General features: G+C 28.0%; 5 protein-coding genes across 5 annotated transcripts; 1 reads left to right on the plus strand and 4 right to left on the minus strand.

The window, feature by feature from the left end:
• Window positions 1-1521: 1521 nt before the first annotated feature.
• Vps51 (vacuolar protein sorting 51) lies at window positions 1522-5073 on the minus strand. The gene is made up of 10 exons (XM_035867906.2): window positions 4865-5073; window positions 4651-4785; window positions 4345-4566; window positions 3675-4270; window positions 3364-3592; window positions 3051-3275; window positions 2596-2930; window positions 2338-2515; window positions 1848-1960; window positions 1522-1742 (listed from the first exon to the last, which is right to left on the minus strand). Exons 1-10 carry the CDS (start codon window positions 4943-4945, stop codon window positions 1634-1636), a joined length of 2223 nt encoding a protein of 740 aa, XP_035723799.2. The 5' UTR covers window positions 4946-5073; the 3' UTR covers window positions 1522-1633.
• A 304-nt stretch (window positions 5074-5377) lies between these two features.
• On the plus strand, window positions 5378-8360 carry LOC118442126 (uncharacterized). Its single transcript, XM_035867352.2, has 2 exons — window positions 5378-5505; window positions 5628-8360. The coding sequence occupies exon 2, from the start codon at window positions 5984-5986 to the stop codon at window positions 7949-7951; it is 1968 nt and encodes a 655-aa protein (XP_035723245.1). The 5' UTR covers window positions 5378-5505; window positions 5628-5983; the 3' UTR covers window positions 7952-8360.
• Window positions 8361-8843: 483 nt separating this feature from the next.
• Window positions 8844-9599, minus strand: LOC118440331 (uncharacterized). Its single transcript, XM_035863202.2, has 3 exons — window positions 9440-9599; window positions 9198-9363; window positions 8844-9122 (listed from the first exon to the last, which is right to left on the minus strand). Exons 1-3 carry the CDS (start codon window positions 9573-9575, stop codon window positions 8867-8869), a joined length of 558 nt encoding a protein of 185 aa, XP_035719095.1. The 5' UTR covers window positions 9576-9599; the 3' UTR covers window positions 8844-8866.
• A 141-nt stretch (window positions 9600-9740) lies between these two features.
• On the minus strand, window positions 9741-11466 carry Vps24 (vacuolar protein sorting 24). The gene is made up of 4 exons (XM_035863191.2): window positions 11308-11466; window positions 11189-11249; window positions 10718-11112; window positions 9741-10643 (listed from the first exon to the last, which is right to left on the minus strand). Exons 1-4 carry the CDS (start codon window positions 11350-11352, stop codon window positions 10479-10481), a joined length of 666 nt encoding a protein of 221 aa, XP_035719084.1. The 5' UTR covers window positions 11353-11466; the 3' UTR covers window positions 9741-10478.
• A 519-nt stretch (window positions 11467-11985) lies between these two features.
• Window positions 11986-17303, minus strand: LOC118441857 (uncharacterized). Its single transcript, XM_035866828.2, has 2 exons — window positions 17030-17303; window positions 11986-16684 (listed from the first exon to the last, which is right to left on the minus strand). The coding sequence occupies exons 1-2, from the start codon at window positions 17122-17124 to the stop codon at window positions 11986-11988; spliced, it is 4794 nt and encodes a 1597-aa protein (XP_035722721.2). The 5' UTR covers window positions 17125-17303.
• Window positions 17304-18084: the final 781 nt, after the last annotated feature.

Raw genomic sequence — 18084 nt, forward strand, 5'->3', positions numbered from 1 at the left:
GCACAGGTGTTTTCTGTGATCACGTGTGCCACATATGCATATTTCTCTCGACCTCTCTTTATTTCTTCAGAGAAGATCGTAATCGTCCTTTGACTAGTGAGAAATGAAAAAAGAAAAAAAAAAAGAAAAAAAAAACATGGACGAATAGAAAAGAAATTGTAAGAAACGAATATAAGAAATTTTCTTTTTTATTTATTTATTTATTCATTCATTTATTCGAATTTTTCTTATTTGAGAAAGAATGTATAGATTTTCTTCCTTTTCGCTTTTTTTTTTCTTTTTTTTACCCCCCCCCTTTCTTCCCTTTATTTATTTTTTTCATTTTATTTTATTCAAACGTCGATTAATCCCGCGATACAAAAGAAAAGTCGAAAGTCTCGCCTAAAGTTATTTTTCTTAAATTTCCAGGGAAATTCGTGATTAAGTCGCGAGGCACGGCCCCGACGAGTAATTTAGAGGAGTTTATTAAATTAGGTAGAATGCGGTGCGTAGGCCCACGCCGGATACTCGGAGAATGAATCTCATCCAACGAGAGGAAGTTCGAATTAACTCGAGCCACTGCCAAGAGGGTACGACGTCGTGTACCCCGATGTACTATCCATAAACTCTTGACCTATTTTTTCCCTTGGCACCTTTCCACACGCTATTAGATTCTCCTCCGGTCATTGAACGTAATGTTCTATCATTAATAATTTTTATATGTTACTTTGTTTACTTAATCAATTATAAACCATACGTTCTGTTTTTGATTATTATATGAAAGAACAATACCAATGAAATAATCCAAAGTATACAAACTTAATACAAAGATAAATTTCGTTTCAGAAATATTTCCTTGTGAAAAAAGTAATTCATGAAACGAATTACCAATTAACATAATCATATTATATATATATATATATATATATATATATATATAAATATGTATATATATATACATATATATTATTAAAAATCATTAAGTACTGTGAACTAATAAGATCGTAAAGTTTGGAAGTGTAGAATGTGATAGATGGTTAAGACTTATTACAATCGTTTGACCTTTCTACTTACACCGTATCTCAACTTTGATGGGTTTATACTGTACGAGAGAGAAGAAAAGGATGGTATAGCGAAAAAAAGGAGAAAGACAAAGAGAGAGATAGACAGAGAGAGAGAGAGAGAGAGAAAGGAATTTGAAGTGAAATTGAACGTACGAAGGAGAAGAAAGAATTATAAGAAATTATGTCGTTACATTCGAATTAACAATATTCTAACATAGTATTTGATTATTCATTATTTCAATACTAGTAAATGACAATAAGACAAGATGACAAATGATCCTATCAATTATTTTCCAAAGTATTATTCTTAGTCTAAAATAATGAGTCAGTATGTAAATAATGATAATTTTAATCGCTATATGCTGTAAATATTTTCGATATTATCTTCTTGACGTATTCCTAGCGAAGCGAAACGATCAATAATATAAACAAAATTCTTTCTAATGTTTATTTTTGTATATAGATAAATTTTATCATTTACATCATTTTTTCATCCATTAAGAATATTTTCTTATACCTTTATAAATAATTATATACAAATTTTAAACTTCTATAGGATGAAAGGCAATTATATTTTACAAATGAAATAATTATGCTTTTTCGCATATGATATCCACTAAAGTTGGTACCATTAGAATCGGATTTAAACATCTATGAACTGCGCTACCAAGGATTTCGTCTAAAAGGAAATGAACGACGCTGGAAAAAAAGAAAATATTAGAATTATATTATGGATATTGGTTTATCTGTGAAGAGAAAAACAAAATTATTCGATGAAAAATCATCATAAATATATATATATACTTCTCATCCGAAACAAATTTCCAAAGATAGAGCTGGAGATAATGTGTATCGACTTGTATCTGTTGTAAGCCATTTGTACTAAGTGTTCGTAATCTGACACATTCCAAAAATGTCTGAAAGAATGTTAAAAAAAAATTACTATTGTAATCTTTGTATAATGAAAAATGGCGGCGGGGGAGGAAGAAAAGAAGTAAATCTTAAACGTATAAAAGTGTAAAATATATTGCGTAGCGCGAATTACGTGCAATATGAGAGAAAGAGAGAGAGAGAGGAAGAGGGGGGGAGAAAGAGAGCAATGCAGACGCGAGAGTATAATGTACATACGCGATACAAAGTGGATAATAGCTGAGCTATTTTATCATTGGGACTGCTGTGCAGCACCTGCACCTATTAGAGTACTTTACATGCTAAAAGTATATTTCTTCCTATATACGTCAACCATGTTCTCCCTTGTTTAATATTATTTATATATTATAATACGGTAAATTACCTTTAAACTGATCTTGATGATTCCCGTTAAGATAGAAGCTTTGTTAAATTGAACCGATGAAAATATTTCGATACGTTCGGAAAATAATTTATGAATATTCGGCGCTAAAGAAGAATCCAAACGATTCGGTGTGTACGAGGACCAATTAGATCTATAATGATGCCTTGATGTACTCACGCTGAAATGAATGAACGATTAATTAAAACATTAAATCGAATTGAAAATAATGAAATTACAAATCCCATCTTACGTACATACCTATGCGTTTTTCTACTACTATCGCTACTTCTATCAACTTGTCCGTCTATATCATCGTATAATGCGGCAACTTGAGAATCAATTGCCGTTATGTCTTCAACGACTCTTTTCATGACGATTCTGACTGATCTTGGTTCCATTGTATGTAACCAATCTCGCGTCTCAACAGATTTTCTTATTAACTGTGAGACAGCTAAGCCTTGAATACGAACATAATGATTTAATAAATTTTGGGCTGCCATTTGAAAATTTTTACATATCTCCGATTCTGGTGTAATGATGTTATCGGATGATCCATATTGTTCGATATTAAAAAGATTATCCGTTGTTTTCAGCTAAAATATATAATCGAAAATAATAAAAATTTAATAATTTATTAAATTAAATTTATATGTATATACATATTCAATATTAAATAATAAACATTAAATTTAATAAGTAATTTAATTACGTACCAGGTACCGTACATTGTTCTCTTTATATTCAATACACATTTTGCTAAGTAATAAAAAAAGAGTAGGTGGAAACTTTGGGACATCTGACCCTGTACAAAATCCACTGGCAATTGCTGTTAAATGATGTAAAAATCCAACAATTAATCCTTCTCTAACTTCATCTACACAGAAGTTATGTAAAAATTGTGTCTTTAAACTAAATGATAAATCTGACTGTAAAAATACCTGTTCAAATGATAAAAAAAAAAAAATTAATTATTACATGGCACAGTAAAGTAAATTTTTTAAAAGATACATCAAATAAAAGACAAACCAATAAATCTTGTAATACTCCTTTGACTTTTTCAATAATAGGCATAATTAAAAGTGCCTGAAGTTCTGCTAATCCACTATCCCCTTCTTGACTTGGTTTCTCTTTTCTAACTTTGACAGCTAATGTTTGTCTCACTTTGGCTAATGCTTCGCTCAAATGTTGCTTCAAGGAATGTAAATGATTACGACATTGTTTTCTTCCAGCATTTAAAACTATATCAATGCTTGCTCTGAAACGTAACAATTAGAAATCTTTGAAACGTCAGAATGTAATTCTATTATTACATTTATCAAAATTATTGATTCAATTACCCAGCGAAATCTGTTTCCTGACATGGCATATTTAAGATTTGTAATTTTCTATAAAATCTATCAAGAGCTCTTACTAATATTGCAGTATCAGCTACGTTTTCGACTTTTTTTTTGACAAGATCAAAATACTTTTCCATATTTCTTGTAATAAAATTATTTAAACGGTTAAGAGCTATTGTATCAAAATCATCAGACAAATCATTATCCTCTAAGGACACTCTATTTATAAACATATTATTATAAGATATAACTATAAGGCATAAATCGCTTAAAAATCCAGAACTACCCTTATCTATAAATTCTATCATATCATTTTCACACATATCCTTTAGTATATTTAATTGTTCTGTCAATCTTCCTTCCGCATGAGTTAAAAATTCATCGCACAATGAATCAGCTGGTTCTTTTAATTGCAACAGAAGATCTACGTTTTCTGCCAAAGCTTTAGTTGGCACATCTCTCTTATAAAATTGCATTCTTAATTTAGATTTAAGTTCTTCTAAAATTTCCTCACAATCCTTTTGTATTCCTTGGAAGGAAGGCATGTTACCATATTGATCAAGTACACGTTGTGCATTTATATAATCTTGTACTGCCTAAAATAACAGAAGAATTGTAAAATTCTTTTTAAAAAATGAATTTTTTTTTATACACAAATTAAAAATATTACTTGAGTATAATTTTCTTCGTTCATTTTCTCTTTTAAATTGCCCGGTAATTTAAATAGAAATTGTAATTTTTTTAAAAGAGTATGAACGGAGGATAGTCTAGCAATTTGTTGTCTAGTCCCTTGTAAGGTTGAAGAAATTTGTTCTGAAAAGGACGTTATACTATCCATGTTCTTTGCAAGTAAATCCATACTATCTTCCATTCCTTTAAAATCAGTTTTCATCTGAAAATGTAAAAAAAAAAAAAAAAAAGAATCATTTAACGATCATTTACTATTAATTTATAAATATTGAACTATTCGAACAACCTTTCTAATAGTATCTGTTGCTGATATAAATTTATTATAATTTTCATATACTAATGTTTGCATGTCTGAATGCAAAGTTTGTGTATCCCTTTTAATTTCAGCCTCATGATCCATAATCTGTTTTAATGTATACTCCTGCAAAATAGAAAAGTATTTGTAATTGAAATAATTGAATTTGAAAATTTTAAATTGACATAACGTAATAGTGACATACTTTTAATAACTTGTGTAAGTAACTATCTGGATTAAAATATTGTCCATTGATATCATATTGATTGTTAGAATTCTCTGCCATGTTTAATAAGTTATTAATAATTATTAATATTTTTAAATATATATTTTTAAGTTTTCCATTGATTTAGGTTAGTCATATATAGGATATTCGTATTCCACAGACAAACGGATACCAATCAAAATATTGACGAAATCATAAACGTCATCTAGAAATCTTATATAATTTTCTTACAGTGCTACCAAATATTTCGATTCGTAAAAATTTTTCCCTAAAAAAATAATAATATAATATTAATAAAATAATCGAAATCATTTAAATGAAAATAAAAGATATTAAATATAGATACGGCATATAGTATTTCTTTTAAAATAAATGAAATATAATGTATATTAGTAGCGAGAGATTTTTTTAAATGACTGAATAATGGCTACTTTCAATTCTAGTATTATTTACTAACTAAACCAACGGATTTGCTATATATCTTCTGTATATGGTGGAACTTTGACGGATCTTATTTTTAACAAATAAGGTGCATTCTTTTACGTGATAATTTTCATGATTACATGTTATTTCAAGACAGCGGATTGGTCACGCATATATTGGCTACTCATATTTCTTTAGTGCGTATTCCTCTATAAGTTAAATAAGAGACGCTGTAAAATAGTATCATGTAACATAACCTCTTAAGTATCAGAATGAAAATATTTTATATTAAAAAATTGAATACTTTTTCTTTTATCAGGCGATTAAGATTGTACGATAAGCATAAATACTTCAATACACAAGGTTTATCTTACAAACTGTACTGATAATTTATTCAATGGGAAGTTTATTACAATATTTTCCTTCAAGTAAATATATGCAGAGACAAAAAAGACTATATAATCATCCAATTCCAGTGATTTAAAGATATTTCCAAGATATATCAAGGATTAATTTAAAATTAATGAAGAAAAATTGTGGGACTAAATAAATCAAGTTTGAAAATTTCTGAAATTTTAAATATCATGGTGACAGTAACCTCTTAATTTTAGCATCATAACAAGATGATACTAATGTTTACTTGATGATTGTGAGTAGAGATAAAGTCAATAAAAAATGCCACATCCGTGTGTTGTGTGTGGACGTTCGCGTATGAATCCAAATAATAAGGAGGAAGAATATATGTTTTTTGGTTTTCCTGTTAATGATGAGGAACGATGCAGGAAATGGTTGGAATTTTGTTGTCGTGAAGATTTATATAAACTTACAAAGAAGCAACTTCTGCAAAGAATGGTATGCTCTAAACACTTTGAACAGAAAGATTTTTTAAATGAATATTATGACAAATTAAATAGTACAGCAGTACCATCAATCTACGATCCAAAACAAAGTTTATATAATATTACATGTGTATTATGTGGTCGATATCGTCGGGATCCACCCGATTTAAATTATGACGGAGCTACCTTCCATCATTTCCCAGGAGAAGAATTTCGATGCTTGAAATGGCTTGATTTTGTTGGTGTAGATTCTTATTATAGATTAACGAGAAAAGAAATATTATTTTGTTATATATGTTCGAAACATTTTGATCGTTCACAGTTTATGCAAAGTTATAAAAGTAGATTAGTGGACAATGCTGTTCCCAATATTCGTAATCCTGATGATGCAGATTCATCGGAAGAATATATTTTGGGATTAGATACAGAAACAAAAATGTATAATACGATAGAGAAAGCAAAGAAATTAGACCCACTTCCATCTGCTGTTTTAGAAAGTCAAGCTTGTGCCGCATGTGGTAGATCTAGATCTGATCCAAGAAATAAAACTGAAAGGTATAAATTTCATCCATTTCCTGCTTATGAAATAGGAAGATGTTTAAGATGGTGCCAATTTCTGGGTAGAGAGGATTTATTAAAAATGTCTCCCAATCAAATAAGAAAATTAGTATTGTGTTCGAAGCATTTTCAAACAGGTCAAAGTTTTCATAAGATAGGTCCTTGTGATGCAGTTCCAACAATAAAGGATGTTTCTTTAACAAATTCTATAAATTCTAATGAAAATGCGCATGACGAAGAGATGATTGAAGAAACAAATGAGAACTCTACTACATATATTACAACTACTAAAGGAATAAGAAAATCAGGGTCTTCGACGCCTCTAGTATCTAGTAAAAAACCAAAGGTAGATAATAAGCCTACACCATTAGCAAAAAAGCGTGGCAAGTGTAGAAGGCCAACTGTAATTAACATTCCAAAGCCTGATCCTAATAATATTGAAAATCTGATGGTAAAAAAATTACCTTTGCCTCCTACTTCAAATTGGAAATTTCAATATACAGATCAATATCAGCCAATAACAATAGCAAATAATATTGCATCTAATATCACTAATACTATTCCTGGTAGTATAAAGAAAGTTATTTTACCTTTTACCGGTGATCTATCTAGTTTGGGTAATCCAATACCAGTACATAGTTTATCAAGCATTCCTCCTGGTTTATTAATCAAAATAAATCTTCCTGAGCAAGAGAAACAAAAACCTGTAAAAACTGGTAGAAGGCAGAGTAAGAAAAATTTACAAACGAAATTGAAGAATGATCAAGTAATCGCTAGTATACCAATAATTAAAGAAGAAGAACAAACTTCAGATAAAAACCTTATTGAATTGCTATCAGATTCTCCAGAACCTATAGCAAACACATATAAAACAATACAATTAGAAGAACACGAAGAAGATCAAGAACAAGACCAACAACAAGATCAAGATGATCAGGATCAGAAGCATGGAGAAATTATGCTACCGCATGATTTTGAAGTTTTAGAAGATGATGAAGATGCCATAAATATTAAGGAAAATGAATATTTTGAAGATTTTGAGGAGGTGGAAGCTTTACCTGTGAAACCACAGAAGAGAAATCGTAATCGAAGAAAAAAATTAACAATGCGAAGAACTATTTTTCCTATACGAAGTGAAGTTAAATATTTTCTTCGTAAAGTTGCTCCACACATGCATAAACTTCCTACGAAAGCAAGAGCACAGATAAAACTTTCTATTGTTAATATGGTGATTGATCACTTGTAAACCTTATAACTCATAATACTATTTTTCAAAAAAGAATTGTACATGATATATATGAAGTTTAAGATCTTTTTTGTATAAGAAATAAAATTATTATACTTATAAAGAATAGGCAGATATTTACAATTATTGAAACATTGACAACTATGTCAATATAATTTATGAAATATTATTTTTATGTATTTGTAAAGACTTAGTAACAAATGTTACAGTAAATACTAATGGTTAAAATATTTAGAAGATTTAGGTAGAGTACAAAATTTTTATCATTAAGCACTGTTACTTTTCTATAAAGGAAAAAAGCATGATCAGCATTAATTTGTCTTTAAATTTCCTGCCATTGAAATTATATGTTATGATCCTCATAAAATTTATAGTTACAAAATGTAAAACGCAGAAACTACACTTAATTTAAAACTGCAATTGTATCATACATGTTTGTATACATATATACATATATATATATATATATATATATATATATATATGTATAAATATGTGTATATATAAATATATATGTAAGTTTTTTAATTAACAGTGATTGAAATCTATTGTGTTACTTTTTAACATATGTACATTTATAAGATTTATTGTAACATAATCTAAAACAAAATATAAGATGGAAATCATTTATGTAAAAATAATTCTCAGTTATAAATTGCAATATTATTAAAATTTAGTTTTCTTATGGGACAAAATTTGTAATAACCAACAAGTTAAGTAAACGTGTACATTATGTTATATGAGACAATTATTTTTATCTTAACAAAATCATATATCGTTTTTATTTTATAACCTATATAAAATTTTGAAAGTGAATGTTCAAGTTAATAAAGAAAAATAAAATAAAATATCATAGAGGATATTGTAAACAAAACTCATTATTAGTCTTTATTGATTATGCATTTTTTTTTATAATTAATAAGGATGATAACCGATAGTAAGAATATAATTTTCTGCCCAATCGCTAAAACATCCTTTTATTTTACCAAAGTGTGTTTCTGGCTCATTAGTCATTTTTACTGGTATTAAGCAAGAATCTCTTCCCCATTTGAAGTCTTTTTGCTTAATTACTCTACCTTTATGGGGAAGCATGTCAGTTAAAGTTGATAATTCTGTAGATTGAGTATTTAATCCTGCTGTATATAGATAACTTAAGTTGGGACGTAATTGCCTAAAAAAAAAGATAATTTATAATTTACATTTTGAAGTCCTTTTAAATGAGAGAAAAAATATTGCGAATTCTAACTTTGGTGATATAAGATCTAATAATATAGGTATCCATTTTTTTTCTATATTAGATGCATTAATTTCATCAAATTTACATTGAGTACAATAAAACATTGGTTTGTCAAATTCTTGGTTACGTTGTACATTATCTTTAATCCAAAAAACTGGAGTCGAAACAGTGGGATCTAATATATTGTAGAATCTTTAGTGTAGAACATAAATTCATTTATTTTTTTTTAATATTAAAAGAAAGTAGCTTACCTATCTTGAATTTAGGTATTATAGGATTTGTTGTTCCAATATTATACGGTTTAAAATTTTTAATAATTTCTTCATACTTAGTGCAATTGCATACTATACCAAGAGGTTGTTTTAATGAAGCTTCATGTAAAGTCATTTTTTGTGTGGAAGATGAGATATAAAATTTCGACAAAAAAAAAAAAAAAAACACAAAAAAAGAAAAAAAAATAAAATCAAGTTATACGAGAGAAAAATTATTATTTTATCACTTCTGTAATTAGAAATGTATATATAAGCATATTATACAATAATTTTATGAAATAGTTAAGATGGTTTAATTGATTATAGTCCTAATTAGTTTTTACTTTACAATGTTAATATAAATACAATATTTACATATAACCAGAAAGTGTTATAATTTCAAATGAAATTTCATTCTGTGATAGTCATCTGGTTACATCATGTTATACTAAATGCTATATTAAATACTATATTCGTGATTAATTTCATTAGTGAATTATTGTATATTACTTGCTGGTATAATTATCACTACACTATTATGACTATTGTTTACATAAATATTAATTTCAACATATTGTTCCAGCTTATTGTATGAAGTCTGTTATTAAATATAAAGAATATACTAGCGCAATATTTTTCTATTATACATTATGAAAATAAATTAGTATAAGTGATTTCAAAGCTAGCTTCAATTTATTTTTTTTTTTTTTTTTTTTTTTTTAACACGAATAGTGAATATTTGGTAAAATATAATATTTATAACAAAGATATAAAGATTGTTAAATATGCATATAAAACTTGTAATAAAGTAACATTGTTTAGAAACTTATATATGCTTAGAATTTTTACAGTAAGTTTGAATTATACTGTATTATGTAAAAATAAGTGTATCAAGGTGTTTTTAAAGCTTAATTGAGATAATTTAATTTAGTGTAGATGTTATTTCAACCGCTGTATTCATTATTCTAACAAATATAACTTTAAAATGATGTCAAATACTTATAATGTTATCAACACATAAATAATTTATGTATTAAGACTAACTTCGTAAACTCTGTAATCTATTTTTCATTTCTTCAAGCTCTTTATCATCATCTACATCCTCTGTTTCTACTTCAACGGATGTTGATGCAACAACACCAGGAGTTTCTGTAACAACCGCAGGAGCTATTCCAAGTTGTCCTGCTGTAACTTCCCATAAAATCTAAAACAACAAAATCATTTGTATTATATGTTTAACACATTTAAATATAATTTGTTTCATAGATATTTAATTACTTTATCAACTTCTTCATCGGCTTCATCTTCCATATCTTCAGATTCTTCAATAGAATCCATGGTCTCATCTAACATCTCTTCGATAATACCAGCTTTCATCATTTCTTTTGATAATTCTCTCATAGTGGCTGCAACCTCAGGCACTCTCACTAACGATTGCATAGCTTGCATAACTTCTGTTGATTTAGATACAGAACCAGCAACTCTTATAGTTGCCAATTGATTTTTCATTTGTAATGATACTGAATTCAAATGAGCTTTTGATGTACACAATTTATTACACGCTTTGCGAGCCCGAATAATTTCTCTAGCAAGAATTTTACAAACATCTTTATCGTTCTTCTTAGCTGCTTCCTTTAATGAACGTTTCACTTTATCTTCCTCTCTCTGTATTGCTACGCAAAAATATTTATCAATAGTTTAGATATTAACAATTAATAATTACATTTTGTATTTAATAATATGACTCACCTCTAACTTGTCTATCTAAATTATAACCTTCTTTTCTTAATTTATGAGTCCACTCTTGGACCTGTAATAGAACATATTTTAAATAAAGGAAATATATTTTATCATATTTTAATGCTAACCATTTCTTTTGGATCTTTTTCTTGGGTTTTACCAAATAAACCCATATTATAATAATGTTAATAAAGCTGTCAAGTTTCGTCGTGTACAGACAGACACAAACACACATACACGACCTTGCATATATTGTACTGAATATAATTTTAAATACCTTCGTCACAGTAGGTCAAAAGATGTATAATGTGTGAGTATGAATATTGCTTACCTGTTCATATCACTCTCTGCATTATCTACAATCGAATTGTAGTGCTCGTACGTAGTAGTATTACAATATTCTTAATATATTCGTAATAATCTTGTTTTTCTTTTCTTTTTATTTTTATTTTTATTTTTACTTTTTAATTTTTTTTTTTTTTTTTTTTTTTTTTAAGAGAATTGTTAATAATCAATAAAAAAAATTTCCTTATGAATATATTTATCATGGAAATGAATAAGAATATCGTGCAGACTTTAGTCCAATTGATTATTAATTAACTGTTCGAGATATAAATAAACTTATTTAATAAAGTTTTAAATAAATTAGAAAAGTGAATGAAAATGTCGTAATATAATTTATAAAAGGGAAAGGATCAATTGATTTTGGATTGATTTTTTTTTTCTTATTTTATTATTCTTTTAAAAATATTAAAAAAGAAGGATATATAATTTATTTATACTATATATTTATACGGAGACGTTATTCAATTGACAAATAACGTTCTTAACCAATTTATTATATTTTTTAATATTTCCGTACTATTGTTTGAATTTTGTTTAATGGCACGTTGTTGTCTATAAGGTTCATAATTTTTCTGCATTCTCTTAACGAATTTCATCCTTTGAAAAATAGGATTGTTTCTTTTAATTTTTGGATTTTCATCGCAATAAGTATTTTTTGCTTCTCTGACGTCATCTATCTCTGTATCATCAAGATTTAATTTCAAATTATATTTCTTAGCGAAAGCCATAACGGGCATCGTTAAAATTTCCGAATTATTCTCATCCGAATCGTCTAATTTTTTATGTAATATCATCGATCTAGGTGTTCGTTGTCTCAATGGATTTGATTTCATGATTGTCGACCTTTGTTCAAAATATTGATTATTTTTCTTATCGAAAGTTTTATTATCATTATTATCATTGCTAATTTCTTCGATACTTCTTTTTATTAAACGTACATTTCCTTCGAGTGGTACACAACATGGACAATTCTTTTTTAAAACATCCTCACATATCTTTCTCGAGATCAATAAGATATACGAATCATCTTTCAGTTTTTTAATTTCCAATGGAAATTTCACATTGTCTCCTATGTAATACAATTCTGAATTTTGCAAATCTTGCAAATTGTTTTTGTCATTGTCGATATCATTCGTTTTCGTTTTAAAAGCTTCTTCCTTGTAAATGATATCTTCTTCAGAATCGTAATCTCGATGATTTAAATTTTTATAAGTCTTTGCGTTATCATCGTCACTCTCGTTAATATCTTCTGTATTTTCATTCGTTTCAAAATTATTCGTAATGTCGTCCATTTCGGGAGCTTTCGAAATTATCGGATTTCTTTCGAAAGAAGCATCCTCCATTCCCTTTGATCTATAATTCTGTTTCGTTGTTTTAACCCTTTTGTTGAACTTAGTAACATTTTCATGTGTACTGGTACAATTTTCTATCTTACAAAGACGACGTTTTTCTTTTTCTTCCAAGAATCCTTCATTAGCCGAATCAGTCTCATTAATTTTAGGATTATCAACTCCTACAATAGAATTTTGTGATAATCTAAGTACTTCCGATTCATTAGCTTTCACTTTATTGCTGTTACTTTGATCCAATTGTGTTTCAGATTGAGACATTTCAAGTGTTTCTTCATTTATGTTTGCAACATTACTCGTGAACGTTGTTTCGTAAACATAAATGGATTCTGTGCTTTGATATTTTTGTAGATTTTCTTCGTAAAATTCAGTACTGTAGGTATCACGAACATCATTCGAATAATCACTTGGTTGTATTTTATTTATAGTCATTTTTGGAAATTCTTTATCTGTTATAAAATCGTCATAGTACGAGTTGGCCAATGAATTATCGGTCGTACTTTCTAAAGTTTCGAATCTATTATCTTTCATAAAGATGTTTTCTGTCGTCGTTTCATCATAATTATTTGTACCTTCCATCGTCGAAATATTTTCAGAATTAATTTTTGTCTTACGTTTATTTGAATCATACGAATTATCTTGTAAAAAATTTCCTAAAATATCACGAATCGTGTCTTCTTCTATATCCATATCGTTAGCATTTTCCATTTGATGTTTCGCAGCTTGGATGATGATATTTTGCACAGCATTTTTTTTAGCTGATTCCAAACCAATCGCAGGATTATAAATAAGATCTTTTAAATGATTTTGTAATCTTCGAGAAATGTCTTGTTTTTTTGTTCGTTCGGACGATGTAAGTGGAAGAAGAGTCACCAAGTTTGTCGTCCAATGTCCACCCTGAAATTGATGTTCCTCAACGGTCATTGGTGGAAGTTCTGATTGCATGTTCGGCAAACGATTCAATGTATTTCTAAGAGTTTGTTTAATCACGTTATTCGATTCCTCATCGAACAATGCGTTTTTAGGTAAACCGATTATTTTCGATAAGTGATCTTTCACTTTTTTTATGATTATATTTTCAACTGGTGTCAGCGATAAGAGAGATCGTAAATTTGGAATTCCAACGATTTCTGGTGACAGTTCAACATTATCGGCAATTTTTGTAAAATCCTTAGGATATCCGAGATTTCCATCGTTCGAATTGAAATTATTTATTATTGTTTTAATAGAATTTGCGAGTTGTGCATCGTCATAAAATGATAAATTTGGCGTAGTCGATTCAACGTCATATTTTAAAATGTTCTTAAGTATATTAACTTCTTTATCAGTTTTCGTATAATCTGCGACGAACGTGATCGGATTTAAGGTGGTGTCAAACTCTTCAGATAATTTAACGAATCCTCCTTCGTTAGATAATCCAACGATAGAATCATTAATTTTGTCACGAGTTTCTTTTTCAGTTGCAATTTCTGTTGTTGTTGTTCTTACTGTTGTTTCTTCGGTCGTAGGTAAGTCGTGGTTTGAAGTTTGAAGTTTTATCTCGTTTGTAGTAGAAATTGTAACAGGAATTTCGTAATCATTGATCGTTGTTTTTTTTTCATTTTCTGTACATTCTATAGGTGAATTAATATCGATTGATAAAGTACACAGATTTGAAATATCTGTCGAATAACCATCAACGTTATTCGTTTTATAATCTAAAGATGACTTGGTGTATCCTAAAGATGAATCGATAGTAATTTGTTCTTGTTCTGTTGTACTTATAAACGAAGATAAATTTTGTGTGTCGTATTTTAATCCTGATTCCTTTTTTTTTGGATTATTCTTTACATCTTCCCGATTTTCAATGTTTTCTTTTCTTAACGAATCATTGTTATCTTCTGTAATTGTTTTATCGTCATCTAGATTATTTTCTACAGTCGAATTGATTGAAATTTGATTTTCAATTAAATCCGAATTGATTTCAGTGGATAATACATTTTGTGAATTAGCTCGATCGTTCGTTACATCTGGAATGTTTGTAGCTTCCACGTTCGGTGAATCATCGATTAAATTCGTTAGATTATTCTTAGATAAATGATGATCGTAAGTAAATAGATCGCTATTATAACCATTCTCATCGAACTTATCGTAGCTTTGCGAAGTAAAATAACTATTTGTTATTTCTTGTATATCCGAATAATCTAATTCAGAGTGCGTTATATAATGTGTCCCATCGTCATTTAAAATTGTATCGGTTAAGTTATTGTCTTCATTAGTAACCATGGAATCATTGAAATTGATATTATTTGTTATTGCAGTTGACGTTGTATATTCGATATCATTGATTACGTTAGAATCAATTAGAAGAGTCGTAGATAATTGATCTTGTTCTTGTGAATTTTGTGTTGCTTGAAGAATAGACATTTCCGTGGGATTCACGGTCGTATATTCTTGTATTTTTATATCTTCATCGGAAGTATAATACGTTGTTGATTGCTTTGTGAATGAATCGTCCGTCGAAGTTGTATAGTTATCGGTATTAGTTATGATGTATTCTGAAGTTTCTAGGATAATATTCGATGTTGTTGAATCGTGATTATCTTCGTTATAATTTTCGGTCGATTGTTTTTTATATATTAGATTATCGTCAAAATTATTTTCCTTAGAATCTATTAATATATCGGACATTGTAGAATCGTAATGATCTTCGTTAATATCGTATGTACTCGATTGTTCGGTAGTATCATACCGATTACGAATCGATCCAATGTTTTCATCTTTCTGATCTTTATTTTTATTCAAATATTTGCAAGATGTTGCAGCAGCGAGGAGGCATACTTTACGACCATACAATTTTATACATTCTAACATATTTGCATCGAACGAATTCTCATCGATTTCTTTCATTGAATTTAGGTCATTCTCTTCGTGCTCAGGATAATTCATGGTCGTCGAGAAATCATTGTTTCTTTTATTGTCGTTAAGAATCGATGTATTCGATTTTTGAAGAATTTCAGATTGATTCTTTGTCGCAAGAATATATTGCTTAAGCAGTGTTTGTTGTTTTTTATTTGAATTTTGTTGATACTCTTGAGAAACCGGTGCATTCATGCCGACATGAGGTTCGCCTTGTTCGTAAGTAACTCTGAAAGGTACAGTTAACGGATAAACGCGAGGTGATATTCCATGAATTATCGGTAAAATTTGTATCTTCTCGGAATTCGGATAATTCGATTTTAAATCATAAGGAATTTCTTCATAAAGTTTCGACAAGCGTAACGGTATTTCCGTTATCTTATAATCGTTTGAATTAATTTTTCGATATTTATCACCTTTCGCTTTATTATTTGGATCCTTCAAATGAGATTTAAGCAATTTTCTTTTCGATTGACAATCCTGACAATTTTCTTTATGACAATAGCACACTAATCTTTTTGAATTTTCACGATATTTCTTATCAGACGGATAAGAAGTCTCATAAGATTCGATGGAAAGATTTTTCTCTGATGATAGTTCAACGTCATTGTTTTTGTCGGTTGACTCTTTTTGACGTTTTTCACGAATTTCATTCAAAAACTTAAAATCTACGTACGGTTCTTTATTTTTTTCAGCTTTTACCGTCTTATCCTTATACTTTTTAGTTAATGGTATACTCGTTGTAGTATAAAGTGCCGATTTTCTACGTTTTATTGTTTTACTTTGGCGAGTTTTCTCTGTTATTTCATTATTTACATTCTCGTGTTCCTCTTCAATCGGTAGTAGAAATATAAAGGATCTTTTATCTCTTGCAAATCTTCTATTCGAAGAATATTTGTCGGTGATGGATAATCTATGAAAAATAAAAATGTGGAATAAATAATATATATATATATATATATATATATATATATATATATATATATAATTCCACGATATTTGATTTTGCAAAATAATCATCGTATCTGTTCTATTTAATATCTACATATATGTACAAAATTTCAAAGTTATTTATATAGTTCGAACTAGAATATTTCGAATTCATTAACATACTTTTAATTAGAATATCAAAAACAATTAATATATGGAAAATTTTGACAAAGACATTTTAGAACGGAATATATAATAGGAATAATTAATTAATACTTTAATTTTATTTTTAATAAAATTTTAATTTTTATTTGAATAAAAAACTTACCCCTTTTCATTGACATTCTCAAAAATATTGTCTGGTTGTTCTGAACTAATAATACCGATGGCACACAATAAATAAATTATTATTATTTTATACATTTTTATCGATTGAATAATAAATTTTGTTAAACTGTAATATTTCTAACGAACCATCTAATATTCATTAAATTCATGTTATGTATTACTTGTGTAACTATTATCTTTTAGGGGTTTTAATAAAAATTTATGTTCAATAATAATCGTTTTGTATGGAACTGCAACCAAATATACGCGATCACTATTCTCTTTAACGTCGTAATTTTTTCTTAAAAGCAATTTTTGATGAAGGTTTCATATATTTGCTATCGTTGCATAATTATGCAATCGAAATGTTTGATTAATAATATTACGAAATATAAATTCATGTCATTTGTTTCAAACAAGACAAGGTTTTCTTATTATTTACATAAATTGTTGTTACTCGCTCGATAGTCTTTAAATAACAATATGCAAAATATATTGTTCGTAAATTACCTTTCTATCTTCGATACTTTAATAAACAAAATGAATACCGCAACGGCAGTAAAAAATATAAAACAAAGTAATGTGATTATTTTTTATTAAAATAAATATTATCTCACGACTTTAATTATAATTTTAATTAATAAGATAATATTTCGAGATTACATTGTAGAATTTTTATATTATTAATCTATAAAATATACGTTCTATGAAATCTATATTCGATGAAATAACAACAAAATAAATTGTTAATCAACGCTACGATGAAAAAATATTTAACAAATTAAATATTTTCTTCAAAATATTCACTCGTATAATTTTTAAATTAATGTTATCATTTAACGCGCCTAAAAACGTAGCTTCTTATTGGTTGTTGAAAAAATTAATTCGCATGCATGCTCACAGATGGCACTGTAGTTGATCTTTTTAATAAACCGTTATTCAAATTAAAAAAAAGAAAAAAAAGAAAAAAGAAAGAAAAAGAAAACATTAACGCAGCTAATTCATACTAACAAAGTTTATAAACAAAATTAAGATTTATTAATCAAACATTAAATA

The sequence above is a fragment of the Vespa mandarinia genome, chromosome 2 (assembly GCF_050613455.1).
Source record: "Vespa mandarinia isolate Hongniang chromosome 2, ASM5061345v1, whole genome shotgun sequence".
Classification (NCBI taxonomy): Eukaryota; Metazoa; Arthropoda; class Insecta; order Hymenoptera; family Vespidae; genus Vespa; species Vespa mandarinia.